The sequence below is a fragment of the Drosophila bipectinata genome, chromosome 4, assembly GCF_030179905.1.
Source record: "Drosophila bipectinata strain 14024-0381.07 chromosome 4, DbipHiC1v2, whole genome shotgun sequence".
NCBI lineage: Eukaryota > Metazoa > Arthropoda > Insecta > Diptera > Drosophilidae > Drosophila > Drosophila bipectinata.
In genome coordinates this window covers 19,813,575-19,831,549 of record NC_091740.1, presented here as the reverse complement: position 1 = coordinate 19,831,549, position 17,975 = coordinate 19,813,575, and the positions used below count along the sequence as shown (strand labels likewise).

The following is a 17,975-nucleotide window of genomic DNA, read 5'->3' as shown; positions in this document are numbered from 1 at the left end:
ACTAGTCTCTCAGTTTTAAAACTATCGTCTTGAAACTTTGCACACACCCTTCTTCTTTCCTTTGCAAGCAGTATGTAAGTCGGAACGGATCGGCCGACTATATCCTATAGCTGCCATATAACTGATTGATACGAGAGCTAAATTTGGCAAACCATTACAACATGCCAAATTTCATAAGGATCGGCCAACTATATTCTATAGCTGCCATATAACTGAACGATTGGAAATGACACAACTTTCTTGTTTTTGAAGATAGAAAGCTGGAACTTGGTACAGATTATATTTTTGGTCAGTTAATCCGACTTACCAAATTTCATAACGATCGGCCGACTATATCGTATAGCTGCCATATAACTGAACCATCGGAAATGGTTTTTGGTAGATATAGCAACTTTGGCATGTTTGAAAATAGAAGTTTGGGACTGTTGTTAGATTTTTTATTGTAATAAATTGGATTATATATTCATATTCCCATAAGGATCGGACAACTATATCCGATGTTTGCGATATATATCCAGTTTTACCTGCAAGGGTATATCAACTTCGGCTCCGCCCGAAGTTAGCTTTCCTTTCTTGTTTTTAATTGCATTCTATTACAATTGTTGTAAAAATAAGTGACGGACGTGTCGGATGACAAAATGCCGGAAGGACTCCTTTGAAATTTTATTACCATTTTATTAGCGGGACATAATAAAGAATAAAACAATTTTACAATTGTAAAATAAAAGAAAAATATTACAATTAAAGAAAAATAAAAAAAAAATAATTATAAAAGAAAGAAAAAGTTCAAAGTCCTTACGAGAATTTGAACACAGAAAAATTACATATAAAGTAACTACTCTATGCATTACGCTACCATCCTGTCTCGATCTGCGGCGATTAAAAATACTATTTGTTCTACTAACTACCACATCGGCGCATTGAAAACAGAAACGAGAAATTGAAATTGAAATTTGGAAGCCAAAACATTTTTACTTCGTCGTGCGAGCAGTCACACATAAATATGTACATAGGTTCACATTTTTCTTGACGGATACATGTAAAGAGTTCTAAAAATAGAATCGTATGCATGTGCGTTTCCCCCTCACCAATAAGCTCGACGAAAAAAGTTGACCGTTTTGGGCCCTGATGTCCCATCTATGTACTTTATAATCTTTGGTAAGCCGTTCAATGGTTTAGGTGTTTCAATTTATGGTAGTTGCACTTTTCCTGATGCGCAACACATTCCAGCTCAATCATTTTTGAATTTCAGAGCATGACAATACGGACGATCCTTGTCCATAGCAACAATTACCACTTTTGAGTGAGCATAATACTCAATATCAGGCTCATACTAGAATGCCAGACGCAGGAATGAATCCGATATAAATGCTCGATGTACCTGTTGCCGTGGTTGTCCATTTGCTCTGCGTCTATTGACTTTGAAACGGCGTGATTGTCGTTGTTCTAATTTTTTTACTTCATTGCGTTCAGCTCGTGTATCTTCTGGCTCTTCTTGATGAAATTGCGCTATTCTAACACGTACATCAGTATTTTGTTGCTGGATTTGTTCTTCGGTTCTTTCGGATCTTCAATTTCGTATGTTTCGAGATCTACTTGTATCACGGCTCAAATCACCCCCTTTGCGTTTTCTTGGCTTTGCTCACTGTAGAAAACACTCATAAATAGAATTAATGTATTTACTTAATGATGAAAGATTTTTTCCCCATTTAAGTTGAGTTAAAATGCTATGGTAGCGTGAGTTTGTCTGTGTGATGAGGTAGTAACTCACTTTATATGCGATTTTTGGTTTGTCGAACAGGATTTAAAAGGATTAAAAATAAATGGTGGATTCTCAGACCTACTAAATACGCTCACAACATTTTAAAAGAATCGGTATAGCCGGGGTTATATACCTTCTTTGTCGAAGAAAAAGAGCAAAGTTCGGATTTTTTTTTAGGTATGTAGCAATTATTTAATTACAGGGATGTTTTAATTTTTTGATAGTACACTTTATTAACAATGTTTGTGCAAAATTTGGTGGAAAAATATTTAATAGTTTTTAAGGGGTGGCTGTTTCCCTTAGAGTCTTTTTTTTTTTTGAGCCTTGCGGTGACAGTTCCCCAGGTCAAACAGGTCAACTTAAACTATAAAAGTAAAAAAATTTCATTAGTTTAGTGTATTTCCTTGTGCTTGAACGATCGATTTACCAAATTTTTTTTTTTTTATTCATACGGGAACGTTTTATGCTAAAAATGCTTTTTGCTCTGTAGACATTTCACTAAAAAATTCATTTCGGCGAAAAAAAAGTTTGTGCGTGAAAAGTCGATTGTTCAAGCACAGAAGAATTTCATTACGAACATTTAAAAAAAAATTTGAAGTAAATCGGTTCAGTAGTGTTTTGCCAATCCATGTCACCGCAAAGTCATTTTTCAAGAAACACCATATCGAGATATTCGCGTTTAAGGATGTAGTCTCATGTTCCGGCCTACTTTTTAGAGGTTATTTCAAAAAATTTTTTTTGGAATAAAAAATAATGCGATCGTTTCAATTTTCAACTTTATAGCATGCCAAAGTATGCATATAAAAAAAAAAAGTAGGTCCCTGGCGCAGGTGATTTCGACTGCTAGAGTCATCCGAAACAAAAAATTTAAAAGATTATTTTTTTGTAAGCTTATGGCTCTGTCCCGTACTAGAATGAAGTATTATTTATTTCATCAATATTCAACAAATATTGTATTAAGTATTTTCATCAATAAACAACAAATTGGCGAACTCACAAACCAAAAAAATTTAAAAAAAATTTAAAAAATGTATCTTAAATTAATGATAAAAAAAAACGAATCATTAAAAATAAATGATTCTAGTACGGGGCAGAGGTGTTACTTTTTAGAACAACATATCCAAATTTCAGCTAGATCGGTAACATTGAATTTTGTAAATCACCTGCGCCGCACACAAAAATGTCGTTCCGAGAAAAACGCGTTTAAAGTTTAGACGCTACCGAGAAACTCATACTTTTCGGTGTAGGCGCGCTCTCGATTATGGCCTGTATCGCTGTCATTATTTGATATTTTTATTTGAAACATCAACAGTACATTCTTAATAAACAGTACTTTCGAAATATGTGACAAAAAAAAATCGATTTTTTCAACCTCACACATGAGACTACATCCTTAAAGTTCCAAAGCTATTTCGGTTATTTATACAAATAAGGGTACAAATTTCGGCTAAGTTTGACAAATAAGGGTAAGATGCTCTCTACATACAGCGTATGCACAAAAAATAAAGCAAAATTAATTAAAAGATATTAATTAAAAATTAATTGAAAATGAAAAAAAAATCCCGATTTCCCGATTTATTGGGTTTTTTGGTAAATTTCCTTTCGCTCCCGCAACATTTAAAATTTATTTAGGTCTTAATAATTTCATACGCAGCGCACTCTACGATTCGCCCAGGGCAGAAGGTCGATTCTCTCACCAACACACTCTCACTTTTGGTTGGCTCTTTTTGTGCATAACCGATAACTTTAATAGCCCACACAAATACATAAACATGGTACGTGTTTATGTTATGTCCGAATAAGAATAGTTTTTAAAGTTTAGTATATATATTTTATCATTTTTATACCCTTGCAGAGGGTATTATAATTTTGGTCAAAAGTGTGCAACGCAGTGAAGGAGACATCTCCGACCCTTTAAAGTAAATATATCGACTAAAGCCGTCCTTTCTTATTTTTTTTTAGTTGATTCAGTAATTTTATTTAGAACCAAAAATGAAACGTAACTTCGAGCGGATCCGAAGTTAATATACCCTTCCAGTTAAGATTGGATATATCGCCAACATCGAATATACATAGTTGGACGATGCTTATGTGAATTTCAAAAAGTCCCAAGCTTCTAACTTAAAAAATACGTATGTAACACCCCGATTCCGAGCGACCAGTTATATGACTATTGGATACAGTCGGCCGATCCCAGCCGATATATAGAAGATTATAATTTACCTATTATCCCGATAGACAAATAACCTAGTCACAAAAACAATTCAGGTATAAGCACAAACTTCACAACACAACTCCTTATGTTGTCCTGTTGTTATGCCCTTATGCTCATGAAAACAACCGAAAAAAAAGAGAACATGAGACTTACTTTCTTTTAATTTTGGTTTTTTATACCCTTGCAGAGGGTATTATAATTTTGTCCAAAAGTCTGCAACGCAGTGAAGGAGACATCTCCGACCCTATAAAGTATATATATTCTTGATCAGGATCACCTCCTGAGTTGATATGAGCATGTCCGTCTGTCCGTCTGTTTGTTTCTACGCAAACTAGTCTCTCAGTTTTAAAGCTATCGTCTTGAAACTTTGCACACACTCTTCTTTCCTTTGCACGCAGTATATAAGTCGGAACGGCCGGGATTGGCCGACTATATCCTATAGCTGCCATATAACTGATTGATCGGAAATGGTATAACTTTGGTGTTTTTAGAGTTAGAGAGTTCAAATTTGACGTGAGATCTATTTTTTGCAACATGCCAAATTTCATAAGGATCGGCCGACTATATCTTATAGCTGCCATATAACTGAACGATCGGAAATGACCCAACTTTGCTGGAATTTAGTACAGATTCTAATTTTGGTCAGTTGATCCAACCTACCAAATTTCATTAGGATCGGCCGACTATATCCTATAGCTGCCATATAACTAAACTTTTGTGTTTTTGAAGATAGAAAGTTGGAACTTGGTACAGATTATATTTTTGGTCAGTTGATCCAAAAATTTCATCAGTTGATCCAAAATGGTCCTACCAAATTTCATAAGGATCGGCCAACTATATCCGATGTTTGCGATATATATCAGGTTTTAGCTGCAAGAGTATATAAACTTCGGCTCCGCCCGAAGTTAGCTTTCCTTTCTTGTTGATTGAGTGTTTTAGTGTAAGGTTAAGTTTGAGTGCAAGTGTAAGATTGAGTGTAAGATGTTCTCCTACTGAACATAGCTCGGTGGGATTTATGATTGACGCACACACAGATACGTTAGCCTTACAATCGTATAACAATTAAGTATATAATCGTTTACTGGTAAACAACTCAGTGTAGAACTCCGAGAACAATCTCTATTTTGGGACCGCACCAATCGGTTAACAGTCATTTGCGAGCTATGATTTTCAGTGTATTTTTATTTTACCATTTAGAACACTGCACATTTCTTGAAAGTTAAAGGATTTAAATAATTTTAACTGCATATCATTCACAAAAGATAAATTTTAAATGTTGCATTCCAGAAATTTTCATAGATGGCGCCACTGCGAAAAAATAAGCTGTTAAAAACAGCTGTTGATGTTAACATTTACACGAGCTTAGAATTTACGATTATTTGGTGTGATTTTATAAACGCGAATACTGAAAATGTTATGGACAAAATCAAAAGTTTTGAAATGAATACTTTTCAATGTGGTTTTTATTATGTGTTTGTGTGTGTGAAGTGTCCAAAAAATTTGTGTTGTCTTTTTAATAAAGTGAGAATGTAAGTAGTCTAGCAAAAGAAATTTTTTGACATAAATCACATTTTTAAAAAAAAATTTATACAAGTCAAACCGAGTCAAACATTGTAATTGTTTTTTTTTTTTTTTTATATTAAGTTACTTCCTGTAGTGGAAGGATTATTTGGCCTCCCCGTTTAGACGGGTTAACGCCACAGCCAATGTATGAAATCTTATTTCAGGAGATCTAAAAAATTGCGCTTGTATTAAAGACAATAATTTTTATAAATTAATTTTGGCTTGCTTTAAGAACGACGTTATCGATATGTAGTTGTCAATTGGTTCATTTGCAAAGAAGCGATAAATATCATTATATTTTAAAAGTGTTGGAAAATGGCGGCGAATGCTTGAGTATTTTGTACAATTTAAAATAAGATGTGAAATATTTTCCACTGCATTGCATGTGTCGCAAAGAGCATTGTCAAAAATATTCATTTTGGATAAAGTGAACTTATCGAACGCATGTCCGCTAAGGATTCTATTTAATTGTTTTGTGTCTAAACGGTCGAAAAAATCCGTTTTATAGAACCAGGGTTTCTTGGTGATAAAAGGCATAAAGTTTGAATAGCCTTTATTACGTTCCATAGAGAAAACGTTATAGTCTCTTTCCCAATCATCTTGAATATAATGAAATATATAGTTGATCGCATCACTCAATGTCCATCTAACATATTTGAAGGAGCCGTGTATAGAAGCATTTTTTGCTGCTCTATCAGCAATTTCGTTTTCCCAAATATTTGCATGGCTGGGTATGTGGTGAACTACAACCTTTGAGAGCGTGGGACAATTTTCGATTTTGGAGAATATTTCCTGGGCAATATAATTGTTGGAGCCGTTATTTTGTAGAGTTTGTAAAGCGCCAAGGCTATCCGTCAGTATGGCTATCTTTGGGAAGCTGTTGGAAATTGCAAAATCAATGGCTTTTTCCAAGGCTAAAAGTTCAGCGGTCATAGACGACAGCTTTTTGTTAGTAAAGAAACTATCAACAGTATTTGACTTTGAATGAACAAATGCATAACCTGTAAAATTTTCCGAGACTGAACCGTCCGTGTAAAAAATTTCCATGTGTAAGTTATTAAAAGAATTCAATTTTTCGTTCAACAAAGTAAAAACAATGACTTCATTAGCTTGCTTTTTGTTAACGCAGGTACCTTTAAAAAAATTTGTGTCTAGGGATAATTTGCGAGGAAAAGTAAAAATAGGGTTGATGGGAGCAATATGATTAAAAAGGTTTATATATTTAGAATAAATTCTACTATAGCTGGTTTTAGTGTATGAGTATGAAAGAGGTAAGAGTGAAGCAGATGGAAGTTTGAACGCGAAGGATTTGGCTAACTCTTTAGCTGTAGCGAATTCAATTCTGTAAATGGGAGGTAGTTCAGCAGCGAGATGATAAATAATTTTGACAGGAGTTGACTTAATAAGGCCTAATGCTTTTCTCAGGTGAAAATTAGCGTGGGAATTAATAATATTAAGAGCTGCTTTAGACAAGTTAGCGAATGAGGAACAGGCGTACTCAAACCTAGATCTTATAAAAGCTTTATAAAAAAGAAGCGATTTACTTGGATGAACTCCGAAATGGCAACCACTTAGCATTTGTAGAAACATATTTATTTGATTTGATTTTGAAATAATTTTTTTAACATGTGGTACAGACGAGTTGTTAGAACTTATGATTCTACCCAAATAGTTGACACTATTTACATTATTTAAGGTGATGTTATTACACTGTACGTTAAGAGGTCTTCTCCTAAGATTAAAGTGTATAGTAGCTGATTTATTTGCATTAAATGAAAGATTGATTAAATTGCACATTTCCCTAAAAAGATTCACTTTCTGCTCTAATTTAGATTCAGCCAACGAAAAAACCTTGTCATAGCAGACTAAAAAAAAAATCGTCCGCGTACTGGAAAAGAGTACTGTCATGATTGTTGCTTAGATTATGAAGCTCAAGAGTGTAAAGATTAAATAGAATTGGGCTAAGACAGCTTCCCTGACTAACCCCTTTGTCGACTGTAACCTCTGCCTTGCCCAAAGTTAAAATTCTTTTATTAAGGAAATTGATAATGAATTTAATATGGGAGTGGTTAAAACCTAAATTAACTAATTTTTTACCTAGGATAGGAATTTTGACCGCGTCAAACGCTTTGTTTAAATCAAGAACTGCTGCTGTAACATGGAAGCCACGAGCTTTTAAATTAGCTATAGTGTTGATCACATCATTGATACATTGCGATGTGGAATGGTTTTTCCTAAAAGCATAGGACCTTGGAGGGAGGATTTCGTGTCTATTAATGTGATTCTCCATACTCGATTTAATTAGGCCCTCTAAACATTTGAAAATTACACTTAGAAGGCAAATAGGTCTATTGTTTGTAATTATAGAAGAGTCGAGGTTTTTCTTTGGCACAGGAATAACTTTTATTCTACGCCAATTATCTGGAATATTACCTTGGTCTAAAGTAGAATTAAGCAAGGAAACAAGGTTTTCTAATTGCACAGTAGGTAAGGCTAGGAGCATTCTATTTGATATCTTATCGAGTCCCTTAGCAGAATCAGGGTTACGGGATTTGAGAAAGACAAGAAGTTCATGATATGTGAAGTTTGAGATAGAATTTGTGTAAAGTAAGTCGTCAGGGAAAATAACATCAGAACAAGTATCAGTGTTAGGAGCTGTGGCTATTTGACTAAGAAAAGCTTGGTGGTCCGAGTCAGAAAATGAACTTTTGGAAGGTTTTATAAAGTTGTTTATAAAGTTTAAGGGAATGAATTTTTCCCCACATATCTTTCATTGAGGAAGGGTCAGATAAATCATCTAAAAGCCTGTTTAGGTTATTCTTTCTCATTTTATAAAAGTAATTATTAAGTTTTCTATTACTGTTAATATAGGCAATAGCATCTGTATAAAGCTTGGATTTAAAATATTTTTGTCTGCACGCGTTTCTTAGCCTAAACAGTTTTTCACAAACCTCATCCCAATATTTTTTAGGAACGTATCTATTATTCCCATTTAATTTTATCGTATTATTGGCGTGAATGTTTAGAGAAGAAGTAAAAAGGGTGTCTAGAGAAGTAATATCAACATTTGAGAAATCTTTAATAATTTTTGGGTGATTATATTTATAAGAGTTAAAAGAAGCCGAAACATTATCAACTTCAATTAAAACCGGAAAGTGATTGCTATTCGAAATTTTAGAATTAACTGAAGCCCATTTAAATCTAAGATGATTATTATTTGTGAAAGTGACATCAAGGGTAGAGAAATAGGACGGATTAGGTGAGTAGGTTGGATCGCCATTGTTAATGCAGAAAAATCCTGAATTTAAAAGAGCGTTTTCCAAGATGACTCCTCTGGCATCAAGTGTGTTGAAAGTGTCAAACCGAGTCAAACATTGTAATTGTTTAATTTTCTTCATATGAGTAAATAATGAAAATGCACTTCTATGCGCTTTCGAAGAAATTCATAATTTAAGGAGGCAACCTCAAAACCTTGAATGTGAATCTGTCAGCTGTGAGACTAGTGCAAAACTGATTTAAATTAAAAACAAAAAAAAAAAAGATTTTTAATTAAAAAATAAAAACCACACCTACTTTTCCAAAAGAAGACCATGGCTTTATAAAAAACTAAAAATGAACCATATTGAAATATCTTGCTTAGCTCTACAGTTAGCATGTTATTTATAGGGCGCGGTGCCACGCCACAATTTTTTCAAATCTGAGTTCTTTTGACCATATAAACTTAAACAAAAAATCAAAAACTAAATATCTTGCTTAGTTTTTGAGTTAGAATGTGTTTCTTAAAAAGTGGGCGGTGCCACGCCCACATTTTTTTTAAATCTTAAATCTATTGACCATGTGAACTCAAATCAAAAATCACAGCTTAAATATCTTGTTATATATATAATATATATGTCTTGTCTAAATTTCTTGTTATAATATATATAAATATCGTTCTTGGGATATTATTTTTGGCCAGAAAAAGTGGTCATATTTCCTATAGTGCACTGATTTTAATGATTTTAATGCTAAGTATAAGAAAGGAACAGCAGAAAGCCTTAAATGCCTTAAAAAACCCTAAAGAAAACCTTATATGACAAAATTAAAAAAAACTAATAAAATTAAAAGATGCATAACTTTAAAAAAAAATAAATGTATCTAAACATTCTTTATTTCGTTGGCAAGTTTTTTAAAATATTCATTAAATTTTCCTTGAGACCAAACGAATAAATCAGGGGTCGGCAGAGCTCTGTTCCAGGGGCATAGCAAATTTCTCAAGAGGTATACGTAATTTAAAAAATTATAGAAAAAATTCACAAATATGAATTTTGGTCATATTTTAGTTACTAACATCTTCAATTTTTTCAGAATTGGGGGAAAAGCTGTTAATTTTCGTATTGTGGGACAAACAATATTTTGATGCGAACTTTAAGGTATTGGGGTATTGCGCCAATTATAACCAACAATATTTTTAATTTATATTTTTACACGCAAAAAGATTCAAAAGCAACAAATCGATATAAGTATAAAAAAAGTATCGAGTATAAAAATACCAAAGTTTGTATTTTTAACAAATATCATTACCGATAGTTCAGTTCAAGAAATAGACGTCCGATTGTTATGAAACTCGGTAAGTCGGATCGTTTGACCAAACATAGAATCTGTACGAAGTTCCAACTTTCTGTGTTCAAAAACACGAAAATTGGGTCATTTCCAATTGTTCAGTTATATGGCAGCTATAGGATACAGCCGGCCGATCTTTATGAAATTTGATAGATCGTATTATTTTGTCAAAAATAGCATTCGTAAAAAATTCGAACTCTATAACTCTAAAAACACTGAATGAATAGCATACATACATGTATAAGAATACATGTATATACTTTATATGGTCGGAGATGTCTCCTTCACTGGGTTGCACACTTTTGGACAAAATTATAATAAGGGTATAAAAATGCCAGTAAGTACTGGCACTGGCAGTACTGGCTTCTGTGACTTCTCCATTCTCTCCCTTTTCCTGGGGGTGGGCGCGAAGCCACTCTCAATAAAAATTTAAGGCGTAGATCTTACCGACTAATCGTGGTCGTCTTTCAAAAAGTATTCACTTCTTAGAAGGTATTTACTTTTATAAGTAGTTACTTTTTATAATGGTATAATGGCCAGATCATAGCCTATTGGTGCTCAGGAAGAATAGGCAATAAGAGATCTTTTAGGAAAAAAGTACTCCAATAACAATGTTCTAGAATCTAGATACTTAGGAAAAATACTTCATAAGATAAAGATTTTATAAGCTGAACACTTTTGGATAAAATAATTTTACTATCTGATAGAATATTAATTCAATTAATTACCTTTATGTACAATAGAGTGAATATGAGACTTTGGTTCTTGAACATCGTTTTGGTGCAGAAGCGAATACGAAAATATTCTTGAATCTGGAAAAAAGGGTTACTTTTATAAATGAATGAATATATAATTAAAACGCACCTGAAGCTTGATTAACATCTTTATTTTCCACATCGCTGTTTAAATGGAAAGCTGCATCAATACTAGAACTCTTATCACTGTGTTCATTGGGAAATAAAGTCGAAGGTTGTTCTGTTGTCGACTTTATCATTTGTTTGGGATGCAATACCGTTAATGTTAATGTGTATTCCGCACTTTTGTACAGCGATCTTATTTGCGCACATGAGAGTTTAAAAACTCTATTTAAATAATAGGCCGGCTTTTTATTACTATAGACAAGAGACCGTAACACATTCAAATAATTATGTATGGTGTCCAGTCCAATCATTTCCACGCCATCTTTATCTATATTTGTCTTAATATCCATAGTAGACGACAATGACTCGTCACCGTCTATTTGAATATCTTCATGATCTGGATTTAAAGAAGGAAACACAACAACGCTGCAGGAATCAAGCCGATTTGTTCCAGATTTTGTTCCACTATTCTTAGATAACATGTCAATGTAAATTTTATCTAAAATGTGTACGCCCAACTTAATTTCTTGATAAGAAACCAATTTATTTGTAGTTCCTACAACAAAATATTGTGTATAAAAAATTATATATTATATAATTTTAAATATATGAGCATTCAATTTAGGATTATAATAAAAGATATACGTAATTTATGTATAGTAGGGCGGGTCAATTTTTGTTCGAAAAAATCGTCCCCCATAATCGGAATCTACGAAGAATTCTAAGAAAATTTCACCATGAAACCATGTGTCTTAAATGAATTCCTAGCTCACTATGAGGTATTTCGAGGTATTTAAGACATTTTAATGTATTTAAAAAAAAAAAAATACGCATTTTTCAATTATGTTGGAGTCAATTCTGATTCATTATACTGATGGTATTATACTTTTATCCAAAAGTGTGCGACGCAGTGAAGGAGACTACCCGACCCTATAAAGTATACATATATATTCTTGATCAGACTCATCTCCTAAGTTGATATAAGCATGCCCGTCTGTCTGTTTCTACGCAAACTTGTCTTTCATTTTTAAAGCTATCTACTTAACTTTTTGTGTGAAACTTTACACACACTATTTTTTTTTTGCACGCAGTATATGTATAAGTCGGAACGACCAGGAATACTATAGCTGCCATATAACTGATTGATTGGAAATGGTGTAACATTACATTAATGTAATAATGTAATGTTTTTATTGTTAGAGAGTTCAGATGTAAAAATTCTATTTTTCGCTACAACAACATATTATGCATAGATTCTTACTTAAACAATGTTCATCTAAGAAGAAATTTATCGCTTCAAGGCGACCATTCTGGCAGGAACCAAAACAACAATGTGTTTCTTGCAGCTAAAAGTTTTTGGCTCGCAAACAACAAAACGCATCCGGAATTGAGAAAAATAGGGATGACAGGAAACATTTTTTTTTGTAGTTGGCATTCGTCAATGCTGGGAGCAATACATTCATATGACTTTGCTCCCCCACATGAAGTAGCAATTCAACACAAAGGAGGAACGAGAGCAATGGGTGTAGTGTTAATATTGAGTGTTAATTTTTCCAAAATTTATAAGCAAATAAAAAGTTTTTAGTAAAAATGGATTTATCAATGGTTTTATCTGCTATCCAATAACAAATAAATTTAAACCTAAAACAAGAAAGGAAAGCTAACTTTGGGCGGAGCCGTAGTTGATATACCCTTGCAGTTAAAACCGGATATATATCGCAATATATATTGGATATAGTTGGCCGATCCTTATGAGAATATGATAATATAACTCAATTTGTTATAAAAAAAAATCTAAAAAAAATCCCAAAATTCTATCATCAAAAATACCAAAGTTGGTTTTTCTATCAAAAACTATTTCCGATCGTTCAGTTATATGGCAGCTATAAGATATTGTTATGATGATTGATGGGTCGAGGTTAAATGGAAGAGGTCATTGATCTTGACAGAGGTTATTGACCTTGGTAGAGGTCATTGACCTTTACAGAGGTCATTGACCTTGACAGACGTCCTTGAGAAAGGTCATTGACATTGGAAGAGGTCATTGACCTTGGCAGAAGTCATTGACCGTTACAGAGGTCGTTGACCTTGACAGGGGTCATTGACCTTGACAGAGGTCATTGACATTGATGATCGTTATGAAATTTGGTAGGTCGGATTACCTGGCCAAAAATATAAGAAGAAAAATTTGTAGACTTTTAAAATTCACTTGGGGATCACTTTATAGCTTCAAGAGACTACAATGGCAAATATTCGCACTGGGGAAAACGTCTCGTGATTCCGAAAGGAAGGAAATTGTACAATGCAATTATAACTATGAGAAATAAACTGGACTATGTTTCCCCTGGAAGCCTCCCATAATAGCGAACAGACTTACGTAAGCTACATCCCAACAAGCAAATCGAACAGAAAAGAGGGGCACGTATCGTGAATGGCAAAGCAATAGTTCGTCAGCTTCAAAGCAACGCCCCCAGCAAAGGCAGCCACCCGATCACCCGACCAGGCTATTCACCAACAGGAAGAAAATGCACAGCTGCGGTTCATCCAGAATATTTTTCTAACATGTTTTCCCTGTGGACGGCTGATCCAAATCTTAGCGCTCCATTTGTGACGACCACCCTGATAAAAAACTTTTCGGGATGCTAGGCTTGCAACGACAAAAACAAAGCTAAAGCATTTGCTACAAACCTCAAAAGTATCTTGTAGCTAAATCCTGCCTCGAGTTAATTTTTTTTGCTACTAATTCAAAAACACACTTTCGACATCGTACAGACCAATAAGCCTATCTTCTTTGTCTAAACGGTTCGAAAACCATTTTTAAATTAACTTGTTAACTTACAGCTCACAATACTATCCCGACATACCAATTTGTCTTCCGAAGAAACCATGGATGCATCGAGCAAGTCAATAGCGTAACATAAAAAAACCACAGCCTTTGAAAATCGAGAATACTGTAGTGCTATTTTTCTTGAGGTATTTGACGCGGAGTTCCACGAGGAAGCGCACTCGGATCTTGTCTATATATCCTATATACTGCGGATATTTCTACGTCAACGTTCCTACAAACTACTACTAACATCAACGTTCGCCGACGATACCGCGATCTTCAGTCGCTCCGGATGCCCGACCTGAGCAACAAACAACCTGCTAATCATCTTAAAGTGTTAACATATTTCGTTTACTCTTAACATGATCTTCTCTTGCACTAAACTGTATGCAGATCCCCCAAGCTTATAGGTAGCGTACATTGGGTGCACTTTAATAGACGACTTCTTTGGCAATATTGAGATCATACACCAAGGCATCCTCGCAGTAAAAGACAAAATCCAGAAGCTAAAACTGTCCTGCAAAGAAAAACCGCCTTCGCGCCCGAATTTTTCGCTCGGGCCTTAAGCGGATCCCGCCTGCGGTCGTTGAGCCGACCTCCCAACCTAACAATACATTTTTATGGACGTCTTTTATGTATCAGTCTTTGTCTTTGTCTTAATGTTAGTAAGGTTAAAATTTAAAAAGTGTACCAAATCTGGTACACTTTTTTCAAGAGAAAAAAGAAAGTTAAAAGACTTAAAAACTTAAATTCTTCAAACATGCGGGACAGAGTTTTTTTGTGGTGCCACGAAAAAGAGCTTTTAACTAAGAGAATCGTTGTCGTATAAACTTACTGACAAATGGACAGACGGACATGTTTATATCGACTTTCTCCTTTCCGACTCTCTATCGATGTCTCCGTCACTGCGTTGCCCACTTTTGATCAATGTTATAAACCCCTCAGAAAGCCTATAAAAATAACTAAGCTTATAATAAAAATGTATTTCAATGTTTTTTTTTTTTAATCATTAAATATATTTCAACATACCAGATATAGATATTTTTTTGGTATCCATTTCTGTTCCTGGATCTGATGAATCAAATTGAAAGATTGATTTAAATTTATCAATGGTAAACGTCAAAGATGTATTATCCTTTTTTTTTTTCGAAGTAAATTCGGCAGCAACTTCAATACCGAGGGGAGCTAAAGGTTGGTTTACCATAATATACGTTTCTATGGTTGGTAAACGTAATGAGCTTTGATTGATACAAGAAAGGGTGGTACGAACTTCTATGTTTCGTCTTCCTATTGTTGGGTTTGGTTTAACATTAATGTATTGAATTTTGCGCATCAGTTGTTCAATATCGTGCTTAGCGTTTGCTTGAATATATATTTCATTCATTTGTAGGTTTGCTTGAACTTTTGTGTTTACTAAGGCTGTTGTATAATTTTTTGTTTCAACACTTTCCGGCGGCAGCAAGTGCTCAGCGCAACAAGTTCCACATTTTATATCGTTGGCATTTAAAACACCATCAAATGTAAGCTTAACCTCTGATATGTCTCCATTAAATCCATGCTTCATTCTGTTTTCGGAACTTTGATAGCACGCACCAATAGCTAAAGAAGTATTAACACCATGAGCAGCATGTAGTGGCCAATCATCAATTACTTCTGGGTTACTATGTCGATCCTCAACCGAATTTTCAAATTGAATACCGTCAATAAATAAATCCACTTTCACTGGGTCAACGACATTTATAACATAATGATGCCATTCATTGTCACAGACCTGAGGTATTTTCCAACGCCATTCAGCTGGACTAAAAATGTTTATGTCCCCTTCGTTAAAGTTCTTTCTCAATAAAAGAATAAGACGACAGTTCCTAACAAATAATGCCATGTGGTGTCGATTCATTTTATGGTCGTCAGCGCTACACATTATATGCTCTTTGACATGTTTATTTATCGTTCCTCGACTGCTGTGCCGGAACATTGTAAGTATACTAAACGAGCGAGAAGAAAAATCGTAGTGATCAAGAACCGTTTGGGGCACTACCACCCCCAATGATCCGTCAAAGTGGAAAATTGGTTCGACACCTTCATCATAATTTAATTCTTTAGTCCAATCTGCTCTTTGGGGTAAGAGGTCCATCATTCTTTGGCTTGAATTGCAACTTCTTAGGTCACGATCGCATCCAAATGATATATGCTTGGTCTGAAAAATAGATTGAATGATAAGAATTATATTTTTATTTAATTGTATTATTTAAATATTGCGGAATGTTACAATTAAAGCCCACAGAGATCGTCTGTCTATCTGAACGGCTGTCTTTCTGTCTCTACTCGAACTAGTCCCTCAGTGTTTAAGCTATCGACTTTGGACACGTCCTACTTTCCTCTGCATGGAGTTATCCAAGTATATCCTGCAGCTGACATGTCTGGATTTCTAACTTTTGGTTGGGATTTCCCACCGACCACATTTTGGCCAAATGATTCGATTTACACAATTTCTAAAAAATCTTCCATATATATATTCTATAGCTGAAATATAACTTAACGATCGGAAATGACCCAAGTTAACACTCTACACATTCTATTTTTGGCAAACTTATCCGATTTACCAAATTTCATAAAAATCGGCCAACTTTATTTGCTATTTGCATCTTAACTGATCTTAGCTGAGGTTATATCCATATCGGTACCATCCGAAGTTAACTTTTCTGTTAAGTGTAAAATTATGGTTTTTTTCGAGTGGTCACGTAGGTTTATTTAATGAGGATATGTTTGATGTTGTGGATTTACATATAAACGAATTATTTTTTAGTTTTTCGTCTATGCTGATTCTTTTGAAGCTTAAAACTAACGATCTCGCTGGATAAGTTTCCAGTCTTGTTCTGATATTTTCAGTCCCCTGTCAGCCCCTGTCAGACTACAGTTTATTTCGGCCTTTCATAATAAATTCTTAGCGTTCTTGCGAGAATAGCAGATTCAGTCGTCCTTCCAGTTCTCGTCGTCACTTTTTGGTAGCTCACACCAGTTCATCTTATCAGATGCATAATCCGAGTTATATCTCTGCTTTTGTTGAGAATAGAGATCTTCAACTAGATATCTGCCGTTTGGCTGCACCTTGTTGACAATAAAATTTACTTTATTATGAGGTTTCAATTTTCTTAAAATACCCGTCCTAATTGGATCGTTTTCTACAACAACAATATCTCTTAGCAAAGGTGGGCTTAGAGTCCCATCGTAACGTCTCTATGCTACAGCCTTTCGATCATTAACCCTCGTCTGGATGTAGCATCTCCATCTCGACGTCTGTCATTAGGTTCTTCTGTTGACGTTGGATCACGTTGGATCACGCTCGTCAATGTACATATTCTTCAGAATACCTCGTGGCTCGAGGCTGAAGCTGAACATAGTTGTGCTATTTAACGTCCCACCGCTTTTCGTTGCTATTTGAAGGCGTTTTTCGGGGTAAATGATGGCCCTCGGTGCCCTTACAGTAGAGGGGGGAAAAAGGCACACATGTCTAAAATGTAAATGTATGCGTAGCATAGAAAAACAAGAAAGCAAAGCTAACTTCGGGCGGAGCCGAAGTTGATATACCCTTGCAGCTAAAACCGGATATATATCGCAAACATCGGATATAGTTGGCCGATCCTTATGATTACATCATAATAAAACCAATTAATTACAATAAAAAATCTAAAAAAAAGTCCCAAGCTTCTATCTTCAAAAAAACGAAAGTTGATATTTCTACCAAATACCATTTCCTATCGTTCAGTAATATGTCAGCTATAAGATATAGTCGGCCGATCCTTATGAAATTTGGCATGTCGTATTATTTTGCCAAAAATAGCTTTCATGTAAAGTTTGACTAACTTTTAAACACTTAAAAACTCTAACTTTAAAAACACCAAAGTTATACCACTTCCGATCAATCAGTTATATGGCAGCTATAGGATATAGTCGGCCGATCCCGGCCGTTCCGACTTATATACTGCGTGCAAAGGAAAGAAGGGTGTGTGCAAAGTTTCAAGTCGATAGCTTTAAAACTGAGAGACTAGTTTGCGTAGAAACAGACAGACGGACAGACAGACAGACGGACATGCTCATATCAACTCAGGAGGTGATCCTGATCAAGAATATATATACTTTATAGGG

General features: G+C 34.6%; 1 protein-coding gene across 3 annotated transcripts in view; it reads right to left on the bottom strand.

Annotated features, from left to right (window-relative positions):
- The window catches only part of Cals (calsyntenin 1), a 179,140-nt gene that overhangs the window by 23,966 nt on the left and 137,199 nt on the right, over window positions 1-17,975 (bottom strand). For all 3 annotated transcript variants that reach the window (XM_070282311.1, XM_070282310.1, XM_043213466.2), the window contains exons 6-8: window positions 14,859-16,026; window positions 11,007-11,558; window positions 10,871-10,954 (exon numbers count right to left, since the gene is read on the bottom strand). In XM_070282311.1, coding sequence (XP_070138412.1) covers window positions 10,871-10,954; window positions 11,007-11,558; window positions 14,859-16,026 — 1,804 coding nt within the window. The remainder of the gene's footprint in view (window positions 1-10,870; window positions 10,955-11,006; window positions 11,559-14,858; window positions 16,027-17,975) is intronic.